The sequence below is a fragment of the Muscardinus avellanarius genome (genome assembly GCF_963383645.1).
Source record: "Muscardinus avellanarius genome assembly, chromosome: 4".
NCBI lineage: Eukaryota > Metazoa > Chordata > Mammalia > Rodentia > Gliridae > Muscardinus > Muscardinus avellanarius.
In genome coordinates this window covers 33,949,105-33,967,169 of record NC_137789.1, presented here as the reverse complement: position 1 = coordinate 33,967,169, position 18,065 = coordinate 33,949,105, and the positions used below count along the sequence as shown (strand labels likewise).

The 18,065-nt window shown below is 33.6% G+C and overlaps 1 protein-coding gene across 4 annotated transcripts in view; it reads left to right on the top strand.

The window, feature by feature from the left end:
* OXR1 (oxidation resistance 1) overlaps positions 1 to 18,065 on the top strand; it is a gene marked incomplete at both ends in the record, with an annotated part of 346,540 nt that overhangs the window by 291,878 nt on the left and 36,597 nt on the right. For all 4 annotated transcript variants that reach the window (XM_080694624.1, XM_080694626.1, XM_080694625.1 and 1 more), the window contains 4 exons: positions 308 to 421; positions 6,590 to 6,742; positions 11,728 to 11,912; positions 15,844 to 16,613. In XM_080694624.1, the coding sequence (XP_080550750.1) occupies positions 308 to 421; positions 6,590 to 6,742; positions 11,728 to 11,912; positions 15,844 to 16,613 (1,222 nt within the window). The remainder of the gene's footprint in view (positions 1 to 307; positions 422 to 6,589; positions 6,743 to 11,727; positions 11,913 to 15,843; positions 16,614 to 18,065) is intronic.

The window sequence follows — 18,065 nt, the reverse complement described above, 5'->3', positions numbered from 1 at the left end:
GCTAAGTGAAAGAGATGAGTACATTTTAAATTTTGTTAACTTTTACCAAATTGCCTTTAAGAGGAACACTTATGGTATTTGAATATTGTTTCCTACAATGTTTTAAGAGCATATCTTATCAAGGGTATCTACTTCATTTTCAATATTTTCTATTTTTATTTTGTTATGCCTTTTACAGTAATAAGTATTGTAATCTGAAATTTTAAAATTTTTCTATTTTTACTGAAAATTATTGTTAATGGTGTTTGCTTAGGAAATACCATCTTATTATTTTGACTTGACCAAATACTTATATAAATTTTTATAGGTTTTATATGTTCCTGATCCTGAATATGTCTCCAGTGTTGAGAGCTCTCCATCTCTAAGCCCCGTAAGTCCTCTGTCACCAACATCATCTGAGGCTGAATTTGATAAGACCACTGTAAGTATCTCTGTTTTTCAAAGATGGCTATGAAAAAATCTCACTGTACATACATTGAACATGCTTTTCCATTCTAATTTAACTATGATTATACTAAAAGTATATACCTTGTATTTTGATACCTAAAATTTCTAAGTTTGAATTTTTAAAGTAAAAATTCTTATTAAACTAAGCAGTTTAAATTGATTCATCTTTGATGATGGTGGTTCACAGATACTCATCAACTCTATATAATTTAACTTATAAAAGATTTTACCTAATACATATTAGATTACCACATTAGAAAGTCCATGTCCAATTTGAATTTTATGTCTGTTTCAATGAATATGTATATTATAGTACTTATAACTTTTATATAAGTTCATTTTTGATATACTACCTTGAAAAAAATTTTTTTTTGCCCAGAGGCATTTGACCTCTGAACTACAACCCCTGCCCAATTTTTTATTCTTTATTTTGAAACAGGGTCTCACTGAGTTGCGAAGGGCCTAAGTAGTTGAGGCTGTCCGCAAACCGTGATCCTCTGTTCTCATCCTCCCGAATGCTGGGATTACAAGCGTGTGCCACCACGCCCACCTTAATTTTTTATCTTATTCTTTATAGTACTAATATAGTAGATTAATTTCTATAACATTTCTGAGGAATGAGTGTTCAATATTAGTTACATTTTACAAATTAATTTCAAGGAATACATATTATTTAATAATTTTTATTAAACTTTCAAAGGAATGTTTTTATGCTTTACATTTCCTATATAAATTAATACCACAATTCTTTATTTTCATAAAGTCATATTATCTACTTATAAAATATTTATTATGTGGCTTTCATGAGAGAATCTTTTATATTACCTCTCATGTTGTAAAAACCTAAGTTTGAAGTGTAGGGGGTTAGGACTACAGACATTTGAGAGACATATCATCCACCCATAAAACTGCCCCTTATAAAATTTCCAAAAAATACAGAATTTAATTTTTATTATATTTTGTATAAATATTTAATGTAATTTATATTATAAAATTTATTATTTGTGATATTAAGAAAAAGGAAACTTTAGAAGACTTTCTGACTAGTCAAGATTTTAAACAGTAAAATTTTCTTTTTGTAGATGAGAAGATATATGGAAGAGTGAGGAATATTTATGTATTATAGTAAAACAGATCTTTTTTAATCATACTAATTACATAATTAGTTTATTCTTTGAAGCTGTATACCTACATAACTGAAAACAGACATAACTACTAGTAATATTAGATTTATAAGAAATTTAAAAAGTGGAAATATTAAGGTAGTTTGAACAGGTTATATGTTTTATAATAGTTATTCTCACACATTCCAGACTTAACCAGGTCACAAACCTCATCTTTCTCTTTTGTTGTCTTTCTCTGTATTTTTAAATCTTAATTTAAAAATACTATTACCTATTTAAAATATGTACAAAATATATTTTATCTATTTTATATAATATATAAGTAATTTAAACTTAAATAGTAATATATGAATATATACAACTTATCTTTATTTATTTATTTATTTATTTTTTGCAGTATCGGGGATGGAACCCAGGGGCATTGTACCTCTGAACTACATCCCCAGCCCTAGTTTTCATTCTTTTTTATTTCTGAAACGGTGTCACTGAGTTGCAAAGGACATAGCTAAGTAGCTGAGGCTGTTCGTGAACCACTATCCTCCGGTCTCCGCCTCCCGAATGCTGGTATTACAAGTGTGTGCCTCCATGCCCAGCCTAAACATGTTTATATTAAACAAGGTTATAAATATTAAGGCCATACAAATGTACAAGTAACATAAACTATGCAGTATATAAGGCAGTTATATGTAGTTTTGATTTGATGCTTCTCAGCTTATTTTAAATTCAACAACTTACATTATGGAACTAAAAGTTTTAAATGTGCTTTTTAATTGATTAAGCGATAATCATACCTTGGTCTTATATTCTTAGAATAAAATCTTGTAGTTAATGCTTCATGAATTGAGCTTTCCAGTAAGACTTTTTATTAGATTTTAGGAAAACCATTCTTCACATAGAAAAATATTTATATTTGAAACATCTCAAAAAGTAGTTAAGTTACAGGGTAACAGTTTTTTTTTTTAATCTGAATGGGGGCATCATTTCTATAATTGGAATTAAAAAATTGATCCTGCACTGCATTCAGTCTGGTTGTGACAAAGCTCAGAGCCAGAAACAAAGCCCCTACTGTAACATTAGTTGTGTTTCTTACATTGCATTTCATTTTTCTGCACTCTTATATATCATTTTTATATCTTGTTATTTTATTCTGTGTTTTGATTCTGAGTGTTCTCAGTTTCATTTTTTTTTTTTTTTTTGGCAGTACTGGGGATGGAACCCATGGGCATTCTTCCTCTGAAAGACACCCCTAGCCCTGATTTTTTATTCTTTATTTTTGAAACAGGGTCTCACTGAGTTGCAAAGGGTCTTGCTAAGTAGCTGAGGCTGTCCACGAACTATGATCCTCCAGTCTCTGCCTCCTGAATGCTGGGATTACAAGTGTGTACCATCACGCTGCCCAGCTTAACTTTTTGGTTCTAACAAGTGGAACATTAATAAATTCTGAAAAGGCCTGGCATGGTGGTACAAGTTTGTAATCCTAGTACTTGGGAGGCTCAGACAGGAGGATCACAGGTTTGTAGACAGCCTCAGCAACTTGTGAGGCCCTCTACAACTTAGTGATACCCTGTTTTAGAATAAGGAATGAAAAATAGGGCTGGGGTTGTAGTTCAGAGGTAGAATGCCCCTGTGTTCAATCCCCAGTACCACAAAAAATTAATAATAAATAAATTCTGAAAAGATATGGTTAAATATAATTTGTAGGTGTTAAATGATATTCATTATATATTTTACTGAATGAGGAAATATATTTTCTTTAAAATTAAACATTTTTTTCACTTATATACTATAAGTTGCATGAAATAGCTAGCATTAGTATTTCTTTGCCTGCATGGCTTTTTCTCCTCAAATTTCTGTGTTTTACCTATGCAGAAAGGAAAGTGGAGAGTTGGGAGTTACCAATTAGTTCATGGTTTAGTTAGTATATTTATTATTATGCATTATACAATGTATAATGTACAAAATGACTCTAATTCAACTTTTTCTATGATTTGTTCTAGCAACCCTTTGTTTTTCACATTTGAATATTTTCATAGAGACCAGATAAATATTTATACATAAAATTATTATCTCAGTCTATAAAATACTGATTATTATACATCCTTTTATTACCCTTCTTTTCCTTCTTGGCTAAAGAAAAATTTCACAGAAATATCAGAAAGCCCCTCAAAGGAACATCAAAAATGACTGTATTAGCCAGGCATGGTGGTGCATGCCTGTTATTCCAGTACTTGAGAGACTGAGACCTGAGGTTTGCAGTTTCAGGGCCAGCCTCAGCAACTTAGTATAGTTCTCTACAACTTAGTGATACCCTGTTGCAAATAAAATAGGGCTGGTTTTATATCTAGGAGATAGAACACCCCTAGATTCAATCTCCAGTATCACAAGAAAACAAAAAAGTAAAACAAAACAGTCACAAAAAAACAAGAAAGTGGATGCTCTCCTTAATATTCAGAAGGTAGGGAGAAAATGGGTCATAGGAGGAACTTTAGATAAAAAAGGAGATAATATAGGTGAGCAAATAAGGCGAAATAACTGAGCGATTGGAGGGGAGAAGAGGGAAATTCCCTAATGTACATGATGTACTTTAACAAACACATCAAAGTCAGTCACCAAGACAAACATGAAAAGGAGGGGGGGGAGGAAATGGGGTGGGAATTGGGAAGGGCTAAATGAGTGAAGTGTGCATGTGTGTGTGCCTCTACCATCTTGCTCTTCATTAAGATGTATGGCCACCATGCACCAACAAAATTTAAAAAAAATTTTTTTTAAATCCCCACTGTATTAAGAACCAGAATCTAAATATCAGTCAAGACCAGTACATAGAGGTACCAATGTATTAAATAATGTAAATTTATGTAAGTTATAATGAGATCTGATAATACATCCTCTGAGTAGCTTTGATTATTTTAAAGAAATTTTATTTTGTGCTATATGTTGAACATTTACTAAGCTATCTTGTGTATTCTAGTTAATAGCATTAAAAAATGGAAATCTCTAGATACTGAGTATTACAATCTGAGACTTTGAGGGAAGCTCAGAGATCTTGTTGTTTAATGAAATAAATATCTTTAAGAAAAGCATTTTACAGTATCCTTTATCTATAGATAGATTCTTGTGAATAATATGGTTGCATTGTAGGTAATATTGTAGACTAGTTCTGAAATAGTTAAAAAGTATAAAACTTTTTGCCAAATAGTAGGGGGCCCCCTTATGTCTCTACATAAGCTTTTACTCCTGGCACATGTATCAATCATTTGTTGGAAGATTTGAAAGGAGAAGTTCATAATATTACAGTTAAACAAACTAGTTCATGTGTTTGGCAACATGGATCTACTTTTAAAGTTTTTCTTACTCATTTGCCAAGTTGTAGAATTTGGCTAAGCATAAATTTCCTTAAAAATTAAGATCATATGCCAGGTATGGTGGTGCATGCTTGTAATCCCCATGTTTGGGAGGCTGAGATAGGAGGATCACACAGGTTCGAAGCCAGCCTCAGCTACTTAGTGAGGCTTTCAGCAACTTAGTGAGACCCTGTTTCCAAATAAAATATAAGTGGGTCTTGGAATATAGCCCGGAGGTTAGAAAGCCTCTGGGTTCCCAGTATCACACACAAAAAAAATTAAGATCATAATATATACCCTAAAAATTCTACCCTCATGTGGGTTGAAGAAGTTAGAATTATTTATTAGGTTTGAAAAAAGTTACATTAAGATTTGCCTTTATTTTCAATTATTTACTCTATGAAATTGAAGAGGAGACAGTCTTGTTAATTATCTCTAAAAGCCAGATTATAGCTATTAGGTAGCTATAATCTGGCAAAGGAACAGATTTTACAAAGGGACAGATTTTAGCTCAAAGTTCAGAAGAAATTTACTACTAGGAACACTCTTCTATAAGACAATTACTTTTATTCAGAAAACAAACAGATATATGAAATAAAATATCACTATATTTCTAATTTGTGTTTAAAATGTCTTGAAAATTGTGGTTCAGTTGTTTTTCTTTACAATTCTATATTTGAACCATTCAGTAGTATTCTAAGAAGTTTATAGTATTGCAAGAATTGTTCATGGCACCAAAAATATTAAATTGTGCTCTAATACTATAGAATAATATTGATAAATTTTTGTCATTTAAAATTTAAAAGTAGCTGGGCGTATTGGCACACACTTGTAATCCCCACGCTTGAGAGGCTGAGACAGGAGGATTGCACAGGTAAAAAGCCAGCCTCAGCTACTGACTGAGGTTCTCAGCAACTTAGTGAGACCCTGTTTCCAAATAAAGCAAAAAATAGGTCTGGGAGTATACCCCAGAGGAAGAAAGCCTCTGGGTTCCACCCCCAGTACCACGAAAAAAAGAAAAATTAAAAGTTTTCCAGTGAATGGGTTTTGCCATATGGCAAGATACCACATACACGTTTTTCACCTTTTCTGCTCCTAACCCCTATTATATTGTATGACCTTATTAAGATCAGTGGTTTAATTCACAAATGTCTGAGCGTGAATGTGTATGTGGGAGGGGGTAGAAATCATTTTATGTATACATATATATATATATATAATATACTATATATGTGTCTGTACATATAATTTCCTTAGTTAAAATTCACTGAAAATGTAAATTTAAGGTGAGTTCTTTACTGAACATGAAAGTAGTGTTATGATTATTATAATTTTTTGTGGTAATGGGGTTCCTAGAAACCCTTTACCTCCAGGCTACACTCCCAGACACCTATTTTTTATATTTTTATTTGGAAACAGGGTCTCTTAAGCCAGCGCGGCTGGCTTCAAACCTGCGCTATCCTCCTGTCCCTACCTCCCAAGTGCAGGGATTACAAGCGTGCACCACCACGCCTGTCATGATTGTTATAATTTTTTACGTAAGGATGTTTTGGGCTTATCTCCAGAATATGGTGAGAGGGAACAGTATTTTTTGGGGAAAACTTTATTTGGATTTAATAATGTGTTTACCTTATTTAATTTTTGCAAGTATCTTATTTTTATTTTATTTTTTAAAAGAATCCTGATGTAGTCCAACCAAAAGAAGCAACTCCCTCATCTCCTTTTACTGGTATTCGAACTGCACGAGTGGTATCTTCAACTTCTGAGGAAGAAGAAGCATTTACTGAGAAATTTCTTAAAATTAATTGCAAATATGTTACTGATGGCAAGGTAATGAATGACAGTTCAGAGAAAACTTATAATCATGCTTAAGTAGTTTGGAATTTATATAAGTCACCAATTTTAGCAAATGCCTGAATATTTTAACAAACTATTGAGTATAACTATTAGTTTCAGTTATTATGGCTTTGCTTGTAACTTATAATCTGGTGGTCTTTTTCACTAAAGGCAACTAGTTATAAATAAACTACAATAAGGCACAGATGCAAAAATACTTCAAAAAGTGGGTAAAAAAAGACCATTATTTCGTAGTTTGAAGTGCTAATTATTGCAAACTTAGTATCACTCACAAATAGAAAGATAACTAGTGTTTTGAGTACCTGGAGCTTTGAGGTATATTAGTTAATTTATAAATTCAGAGTATCTGTGAGTTGATGCCTTCCTTTTGGAAAAGAAATTCAGAAAAGGGTAATAGTTCCAAGATTTCTCTAACATGGCCAGAATTTAAGTATATTTTGAATATGTTTTATTACCACACATGGCTTAATTTTAATGAAAAAATCCAGTTTGCAAAGGAAAGATTGTAAAGTAATATAAAATTGAAAAATAAGCTAGGGTTTGCTTAGAAAGTAACTATAACATTATACTAACTTTATAATTCACACATGAGAACTGTTACTTTATAATCAAAATTCATGAGTTGTATTTGAAATACAAGTATTTAGTGCTATAAATTTCCCATAGTGCCGGGCGTGGTGGTGCACGCTTGTAATCCCCGCGCTTGGGAGTTGGAGACGGGAGGACCGAGCAGGTTCGAAGCCAGTCGCGCTGGCTTAAGAGACCCTGTTTACAAATAAAAATATAAAAAATAGGTCTGGGAGTGTAGCCTGGAGGTAGAAGGGTTTCCAGGAACCCAGTACCACACACACACACAAAAAAAAACCCAAAATAATTTCCCATAGTGTTTTAGTTACATGCTGAAATCTAGCTTTGTCATATCATGATTAATTTCATAATATTTACTCTTGATTTCTTTTTTGGATCATGGAATATTTCACAGTGTTTTAATTAGTTTCTGAATAGCTCAAAATTATCTAAAAATTTTTATTACTATCTAATTTTATATCTAACCTAGTCAGGGAATACATTACTGTTTGAGGGCTTAATTTAGTGAGATCTCTTTTATGGTTCAGAATATGTTATAACTTGATAAATGTTACATTTGTACTTGAAAAATGTGTATTCTGCTATTTGGAAGTAGAATATTTTATAAATGTCAAGTAAGTAAAGTTGGGTGATAGTATCTTTAGTATATTTCTACTGATTTCCTATCTTTTTTTCTATCACTTACTGACAGAAAGATGTGGAAATACCTCACTGTAATTGTGTCTGTTTTCTCCTTTCAGTTCTTTCAGTTTATGTTGTGTATTTTGAAACTCTGCTTATTAAGAATAAAAATGGAGTCTTATGTTTTTTTGTTGAATTATCTTGTTTGTGTTTAGGAAAGACTTTTATTCTTTGCAGTACTTGCTGTGAAACCTACTTTGGTGGATATTATTGTAGGTACTTAATCTTCCTTTCAATAAATGTTGAAATATTTTATCTTCTTCTATTTTTTACTTTTAGCCTTTATCTTTATAAAAGTAGGAATTTTGTAGGTAGCACATAATTGAATCCTATTTCCCAAGATAATCTGTCTTTTAATTTAGTGTAATTCTCAAAATGGCTAGGTTTAAAATTATTGTTTTGCAGTTTGTTTCTGTATTTTTTATCTGTCCTCTTCATCTGCTTTTATATTGTTTTGTTTTGGTAGTGATTATTGAACCTAAAAGGATTCTGCCTCCAAGCTATATCCCTAACTCTTGTTATTTTTTATTTTGAAACAGGGTCTCTCTAAATTGTTGAGGCTAACCTCATGATCCTCCTGTCTCAGCTTCCTGTGTGACCATATCTAGCAGCCATGAGTTATTTTCATCTCATTTTATCTCCTTTGTTGGCTTATTGGCTATAACACTTTTTTTAGTTTTTTATTTTATTGCTGCTCACCTTAGTCCCCCCCCTTCCCATGCTCAGCATAGGGATTACTTTGATACATTTGTGTATGTGCATTTATCCATTGAAGTATTTCTCTCTTTCTCATTCCCATCTCCCTCTGGTCACAGTCTTCATTCATTTTAGGTTTCTCTTCCTTTGTCTGGAGTTTTTCCTATGTCCCATTTTTCTCCATAGCTTCTGCATATGAGGGAAAACATCTGACTTCAATTTTTGTGACTGACTAATCTCACTTAGCACATAACACTTTATTAATGGTTGCTTTAGAATTTAGAATTTATAGCTTTAGCATATATTCTGACTTAAGGAAAATTAAAGTAGTTTATATTTAGAATAAGAACCTTATGGCCAGGCGTGGTGGCGCACATTTGTAATCCCTATGCTTGGGAGGCAGAGACGGGAAGATCCCGCAGGTTCGAAGTCAGCCATGCTGGTTTAAGATACTCTGTTTCCAAATAAAAAAGTATAATAATAGGTCTGGGAGTATAGCCCGGAGGTAGAAGGGTTTCCAGGAACCCTAGTACCACCAAAAAAAAAAAAAAAAGAAAAGAACCTTATAAGAAAGCCGGGCATGGTGGCTCACGCTTGCAATCCCTGAGCTTGGGAGGCTGAGACAGGAGGATTGCGCATGTTCGAAGCCATCCTCGGCTGGTTTAAGAGACCCTGTTTCCAAATAAAATATAAAGTAGGTCTGGGAGTGTAGCCCGGAGGTAGAAGGCCCCTGGGTTTCATCCCCAGTATCACCACCAAAAAAAACCTTATAGGAGAATATGGTTGACTTTTGAACAACATTGGGGTGATGAACACTGACGCCCCCACCCTGTGCATTTTAAAATCCATGTATAAGCCAAGTGTGGTGATTCACACTTGTAATCCCAGTATTCGGGAGGCTGAGACCGGAGGATCGCGGTTCGCAGAGAGCCTCAGCTACTTAGGCCCTCTGCAACTCATTGAGACCCAGTTTCAAAATGAAGAATAAAAAATAAGGCAGAGGGTGTAGCTTGGAGGTCCAATGCCCTTTGGGTTCCATCCCCAGACTCACACACACATAAAAAGTAAATAAAATAAAATCCATGTATAATTTTTGATTTCCCCAAACTTTATTAATAGCTTTCTATTGCCTGGAAGCTTTACCAGTAACTTAAATAGTCACTTATCACATATTTTTGTGTTGTATACAGTGCAAAAATGAGAGAACTACAAGAGGTCACTTTTTATTACAATATGCAATTTAATAGGGAGACAGACTACTCAGAGATGATTAGTGTCACACAGTGTTATAAGCAGATAACGTTGACACTTGAGCTCACTATTGTAGCAACAGGAAGATACCTCAAAAATTATTACAGTAGTACATATATAAGGCACTTCATTTCATGAAGTTAATACTCTACTTTTCTATTTGTTTCTATTTCTCTACACTGCAAATGGTGCTATGTATGGTCTGTTACGTTTTTGTGTAAATTTTGATGACATTTTAACTATAATAGATTTGTATATATTATGGTAGCAAATAATAGATTATTATTATCTAAATATATCATATGCATTCATGACAAAACCGTACTTGTTCTTAATTTTTCAGTATTTCTAGACTACACATTTCATCTATGAGGTTTTTCAAATTGTCACAAATTGCCACCCCCAAAATCTACTGAAAAGAGGATCAACACAGTTTAATCCCATGTTGTTCTCTCTTCCCCCCACAGCCTTTGTGCTCTTGTTATGCCTTTTTCCCCTAAATGTTGTAAACCACAAATTTGTTAAATGGTTTTGCTTTTAAAAGTTCATTTTAAAAACAAGGGGGAATATTATATACCCAGTTATTTATCATTCTCTGTGTTCTTCATTTCAGTCCAGATTTGATTCAGATTTCACTCTGATGCAATTTTTCCTTTTATGAGGATTTCCTTTTTAATTTTTATGGTACAGTTCAGCTACTGATAAATTATTTCAGTATTTACATGTCTTAAAAAGTAATTTATTCAGGTGTGGTGGCACACACTTGTATTCCCAGCATTCAGGAGGCTGAAACCAGAGGATCTTGGTTCACAGAAAGCCTCAGCTACTTAGGGAGACCCTTCGCAACTCATTGAGACCCTGTTTCAAAAATAAAAAGATTAAAGAATAGGGCTGGGGGTGTAGCTCAGAGGTACAATGCCCCTATGAACCTTAGGGTATACAAAGAGTGTAGATGCTGCAGATTTGTGCCAGTTTTTACATAAATGCATTTAAAACTTCTTATCTTTTTATGGTGAAGTTAAAAATAATTATTGCATATATTAGAAATTATCTTGTTTATATAATTTTACAAAATAAGAAATAGGCCTAGAGGCTTTGCTTGTCCAAGGCCAAATAGCTGGGGAGTAGCCAAATCAAGCAAAAATAGTGATTTAAAAATATATTTTTAAAGAAATTAAACTCTTTTCTTTTATAATAGGTTGCATCATCAGTGCATGAATTAATAGAGTATGTTTCATGTACATGAAACTATATTTGGTACCTGCAGTAATAGAGTAACGCAGCTAAGAACTATGCAAAATAATATAAAGCATGGCCTCATGCAGTACAAGATCTAAGAGTCCATTCTTACCTTACTGAAGTTATTTTCCTGATATGAGATAACAGCATTTTACTGAGAACTAATTTAATTCCTGATTTTGTGACCTAATAATAAAGGTTGGCGACTACAAGTTAGGCATAGCCTTTTAAAGTAATATGCTGATCCAAATTAGTGACCAGAGAGAAAAAGAATAAGAAGTAAAAGGAGATTACTGTTTTAGGTTGATTATGACATTCTTTGTATTCTGTCTCTGCTAGAGGAGAATTTCCTGGGAAAATATGTGGTCACTAGAATGTTTTCATGAGAAGGCCATAGTTTTTTTTAATGCAATATATATCAAAATTCTGAAATTAGTAAAAGTGTCTAGAATAGTTCTCAAAAATTTAAACTCTGAGTATTAAATGTTATTTTTTTATCTTAGGGCACAGTCAGTGGTGTGCTGCTAGTTACACCAAATAATATAATGTTTGATCCACATAAAACTGACCCATTGGTTCAAGAAAATGGCTGTGAAGAATATGGCATCATGTGTCCAATGGAAGAGGTGATGTCAGCCGCAATGTACAAAGAAATTTTGGATAGCAAAATAAAGGAATCCTTACCCACGTAAGAGTGGTATTCATGCTTCTTTGCAATTTTATTGCATCTAGATAGTTAACCCTGATTTAATACTCTTAACTATTTTTATTCATTTCATTACAGCTACTTTTTATTGTATCAATAATGAAACAAAATATTGCAATATTAAGATTATTCTTCATGTACCTAGAATAGTTAAGAATTATTTCAGATTTGCATATTTGCTCAAATAACTAGATATATGACGAATAACCTGTAGCACTCATTTAAATCAGTGTTTAACAGTTCTTTTTATTTAGGCCTTAGCATCCAGAATTCTAATTTACCTCTGTTAATAATCATTGTCAAAGATAGTTTTCCGATTTTTTTCAGAAGCACGTTATTAATGGGATGTGGAAAAATTCACATGAGTAAAGCTCTTGACAGTGCTGTAGCCATAGTAGCTTTATTTTTTATTGATTGATTTATACAAAAGTATAAAATATGAGGGAGGAAAACCTACAAATTACACTAACAGAGAGTTAACATTGGAATATACTGGTCAGAGGTTTTGTGTGATATAATAACTGGTCAGGGGGATTCCATGGTTTTGCCAATATAGGTGTGAGACTGTAGGTTAGGCACAGACTTTAAAAGTAATATGCTACTGGTGCACTCTTGTAATCTCAGCATTTGGGAAGCTGAGACAGGAGGATCTCGGTTCGAAGACAGCCTCAGCTCCTACTTATTGAGGCCTTTTGCAACACAGTGAGACCCTATTTCAAAGTAAAGAATAAAAAATAGGGCTGGGCCGGGCATGGCACACGCTTGTAATCTCTGCGCTTGGGAGGCTGAGCTAGGAGGATTGCGCAGGTTCAAAGTCAGTCTCAGCTACTTAGTGAGGCTCTCAGCAACTTAGTGAGACCCTGTTTCTAAATAAAATATAAAAAATAGTTCTGGGAGTATAGCCCGGAGGTAGTAAGCCTCTGGATTCCATCCCTAGTACCACCCACACCCCCCAAAAAAAAATAGTGCTGGGAATGTAGCTCGGAGGTAGAATGCCCCTGGGTTCCATCCTCAGTTCTGAAAAAATAAAACAAAAAAGTAATATGCTGACCAATTTAGTGACCAAAAAGTAAAAGAACACAAAATAAAAGGAGAAAATGATAAAATGTGCATATACAAAGCAAAGAAAGAAAAAGGAAAAAAATTGAATTTTGAATAGAAAAGAACATCCACCTTTTTTTCCATACCAGTCTTTGACATTAGTTTAAAAACTAGTTTTAACTAATACAAATATTAAATATATCCTGTATTAACTCATAGGAATGATGCTATCTGTTCTAAAATCAGCTGCTGGGCATGGCAATTTATAAAGGAGGAAGGAGCAAATTATTGATGTTTCTAAGGAAAACTACATGTGTTGTTAGGATATATGTGTTAAAATCCTTTCTTGGAAAAGACTCCATTATACCTTTCAAACATATTATTTTGTCTTGGCAAACTAATCTTTAGAGACCTAGATAATTCCTAGAAAGTTCATTATCCTGTGCCATTAGTTATGTTATAGATAGCCATTCAAAGTTAATTTCAGCAAATAAAGATTGTTGAGGGTAGGTGAAGGATGAATCACAATTCAGAGTGAAGTATTAGATTCAAAGAGAAAGATTAGGCTACATACATACATGGAATCAGTCCTCAGCAGGATCCTGTTTGATTCCGTACTCTTCATACCTGTTAAAGGGTACTCTGGGGTTCTGTTTACTCTGAACAGTCTGTGCCTAACCCATAAGGCGGTGCTCTATATGAATAAAACAGTGAATCACCTGGAAAGACTACACATTTGGTCCAATGTTTAATCTTTTTCTTTAGAAAAAAAATCTAAAAGAATATTTGGTCCCAAATTAGGAAAATCAAATGGTTTTGCAGAATAATGTTATATTTATGGCAAAAATGAGGTAAAATGTTTGATTTTATTCTTACATTGCTTGGGAAGTTGATTTCAAAGGTATTCCCTGGGACTGTATTAAACAGTAACAGCATCACTGCCATAAGTGTTCAGCCTTTCAGCATATTAACTCTTAACATTGCACACTTATCGAAATGTCCTGTTAGATTCTTTATATTTATCTCTTGCCTAAAGGTCTTATAATTCTATTAAGTGTACAGATTCAAGATTCTGCCCAATTTCAAGACCCTTTGGAGGCAGTTTGAATGAACCACCAGTAGATGACACTATTGTGTGCATGGTGGCACAAGCTTGTAATCCCTGCACTTGGGAGGCGGAGACAGGAGGATTGCACAGGTCTGAAGTCAGCCTCCCTGGCCTAAGAGACCCTGATTCCAAATAAAAATAATATAAATAATATAAAAAATAGGTCTGGGAGTGTAGCCCAGAAGTAGAAGGGTTTCCAGGAACCCCAGTACCACCAAATAAATAAATAAATAAATAAATAAATAACTCCAGTACAAGGGAAGCAAAGATGAACTGAATTTCAGCTAATCTTATTATTAAGATTAATTATTATTGTTAATCTTTATTATTAATTTTTTGTGGTAGTGAGGATGGACCCAGGGCATTATACCTCTGAGTTATACTCTCAGCCCTAGTTTTTAGTCTAAATATTTTTTAAAATTTTATTTATTTCTTTATTTTTGCAGTACTGGGGGTGGAACCCAGGGGCATTCTATTTCCAAGCTACACCCTCAGCTCTAGGTTTTATTCTTTATTTTGAAATAGGGTCTTACTGAATTACAAAGGGCCTCACTTAGTAGCTGAGGCCTCTGCGAACCATGATTCTCTAGTCTCAGCCTCCCAAATACTGGGATTACAAGCATACACCACCACGCCTGGCTCTTTTTATTTTTGAAACAGGGTCTCACTGAGTTGCGAAGGTCCTCACTAAGTATTTGAGGCTGTCCGCGAACCGCAATCCTCAGGTCTCCATCTTTTGAATGCTGGGATTACAAGCGTGTGTCACCATGCTCAGTTCTCAACTAATCTGTTTTAAAAAGTATTTTATACAACTCTACTTATAAAAATTATGCACATTTATTACAGAAATTTTGAAAAAATAAAAAAAAAGTTACTCATGTATACCAGCCAGAGTTATTTTTGTGTTGACTTACTTCCCAGTCATTTCCTCATGCTTTTATGATTCTTCAATTCTGTATGTATAAATATTATTATTTATATTAAGAACTCATGCCGTTTTCATTTGTCATAATAGATGTCACCATCTTCTAAGTTATTTAACTTACAGATGTTTACACTGCTTCATTCCAGAACTAATTTTTGAACATCAGTGTCTATGTTCCAAATATCATTAAAGATGGCAATCTAGACCCAATATTGAACCATTCACTTATCTAACATCCATATTTTTTACCTGAAGAAATTCTCTTATAATTATTATTAAGAACTGTTGCTAGCTTAGGGATTTCCTATAAATATCTTTACCTCAGTTTTATTCATAATGTATTTACATCTTACATTTGGGCTATATATTTTAATATAATACCTATTTGAATATAAGTAAGTGCTAGTGCTATGTATGTGTACATAATAGCGCAGTCTTTATTAAGATAATTTTTAGTGAAAATTTATTGAGGCTTGTTTTTATATTTCATCAATAAGTAAATTTTAATTTAAAATTATAATTTGATCCAGAATTTTGTCATCAAAATGTATTTCAAATAGACTACCTGTAAGGAAATCTTACATTGATGTTTCCTAAATCTTTAGCATTTGATGGAAAAACCTGATGTGATTACTTTGACTTTATGAAGAAATCAAAATTTCATAGTTTTGAGATATATGTTTTATTATTCTTATAATTCTATTAAGTGTACAGGTTCAAGATTCTGCCCAGTTTCAAGACTTTTTAGAAAGCCTCTTCAGTAATATTAATTCAGTATTCAATTTGTGGAAAATAAAATACTACAATTTTAAGAGATTTCTTATTTTGTTCAACTACAGAGAAATAGATCAATTATCAGGAAAGGACTCCTGCCATTCAAAGAAAATGACAGCAGTTAATACTGAGGAAACAGATTCAAGAATCCATGATGCAGGTAATGATAGTGCCAGCACTGCCCCAAGGAGCACTGAAGAGTCTCTCTCTGAGGACGTGTTCACAGAATCAGAACTCTCTCCTATACGAGAGGAACTTATCTCTTCAGATGAGCTTCGACAAGACAAATCATCTGGTGCATCGTCAGAATCAGTGCAGACTGTCAATCAGATTGAAGTAGAGTGCTTGACAGTCAAAGCAGAGTCCACTAGTACTTCAGGTCACTTAAAATCCAACACTGAACAGTCTACAAGTGAAGTTGGGGCTTTAGCTCATGAAACTGATTTAAATACTCTAGAAATAGCCACCAAGGAAGATCAGGTTACAGATAACCTTCAAGAAGTATCAGGCCCTAAACAACAAAGCACAAGTACAGAGGGTCATATAATCCAGGATCTTTGTCACCATGAGAATCCATTACACCAAGATGAGAGCAGAAAAGAAAATATACCTTGTGGAGAAACAACAGAATTTAAACAAAAGCAAACTGTTAACAAAGGCAGACAAGGAAAGGAACAAAACCGGGACTCTGTGACAGAGGTGGAAGTAGAAGAGCTGCGCAAACTCTGGAAAACTCATACGATGCAACAAACTAAACAGCAAAGGGAGAATATTCAACAGGGGTCACAAAAAGAAGTCAAGCAAAAAATTACATCTGCTGATGGACATGTAGAAAGTAAGTGTAAGGGAGTATGTGAAATTATTTTATTGCATGTTGTCTTCCTTTTCTCTCATATGCTGTGCCTGTAACCCCAGGACTTGGGGCTGAAACAGAAGCATCACAGGTTTGAGACCAGCCTGGGCAGCTTAGGGAGACCTTGTCTCAAAATTAAAAAGTAAAAAGGGCTGGGGGGTATAGATCAGTGGTAGAGTGCCCCTGGGTTCAGTCCCCAGTAACACACACACACACACACACACACACACACACACACACACACACACTACCTTATGTTAGGCCATTCTGAAAGATAATCAAGTGGCTCTTGACCAATGTTACTTTATGATCAGTATATACAATTTGATGCTTGTTGTCTTTTTTCATCCCACAGATGTATGTACACATAATGAGCATCCTTGCCAGTATGTGTAAAATTTTCAGACTCACTGCTATCTCTTTTTAAGTAGTTTATTTCAAATCCACTCAAGTTATCTAATAACTTAAATCAAGTTAGTAATAATAATATTTGCTGCATTTTCACCTTTAGTTCTTGGTATGTCTTTTATAATTGCACATATATTTCAGTTGCAGTATGTAGTTACCAAAGTTATAATCCCATTGTTTTTAGAAAGTGCAATTTGATATAAAAAAATCTATTTCTAGAATTCTTCCAAGATCATTATCTCACTAGATGTTTTTCTTTAGAAAACACTCATCATAAATAAAAACAGCATTTTCTCTTTCATTTGTTTTTGTTATTATTTATGAAAATTATAGTAATTTTATTTCTATATTATACTGTGCTTATACATAATACTATTTGAGTTAAATGGGCATAGCTTAGATACTTAGCGAACATATCTGGTATAAATTCTGGTACTGATGCCAGATTAATCAATTTGACTTATGAACTTTCTTTTATTTAATGAAAAAACTTTTCTTTATGCTAAGATATATATGAAATGGAATTTACTGTTTTAGCTGGGTTTTTTTCAGTACTGGGAATAGAACCCAGGAACATTCTACCTCCGAGCTACACCCAAGCCCCTATTTTTTATTTCTTATTTTGAAACAGGGTCTCACTGAGTTGCAAAGAGCCTTGCTAAGTAGTAGCTGAGGCTGTCTGCAAAACACGATCCTCCTTGTCTCAGCCTCCCAAATGCTGGGATTACAGGAGTGTGCCAGCACACCTGGCTATGTTTTAGATGTTTTTAACTGTGGTAAAATATACATAAGGTGTACCATTTTAACCATTTTAAAATCTACATTTCATTGGCATTAGCTACCTTCATCTTGTGCAGCCATCACTAGTATTTATCTCTAGGACTTACATAATAATGAATTGTCATTCTCCTCTTCCCATACCCTTTTTTATAGCTACCACCATTCTCTTTTCTGCATTGACTTTAGGTACTTCATGTAAGTAGAATGATACCAGTATATGGTTTTCTTGTGTGTTTGGCTTATTTC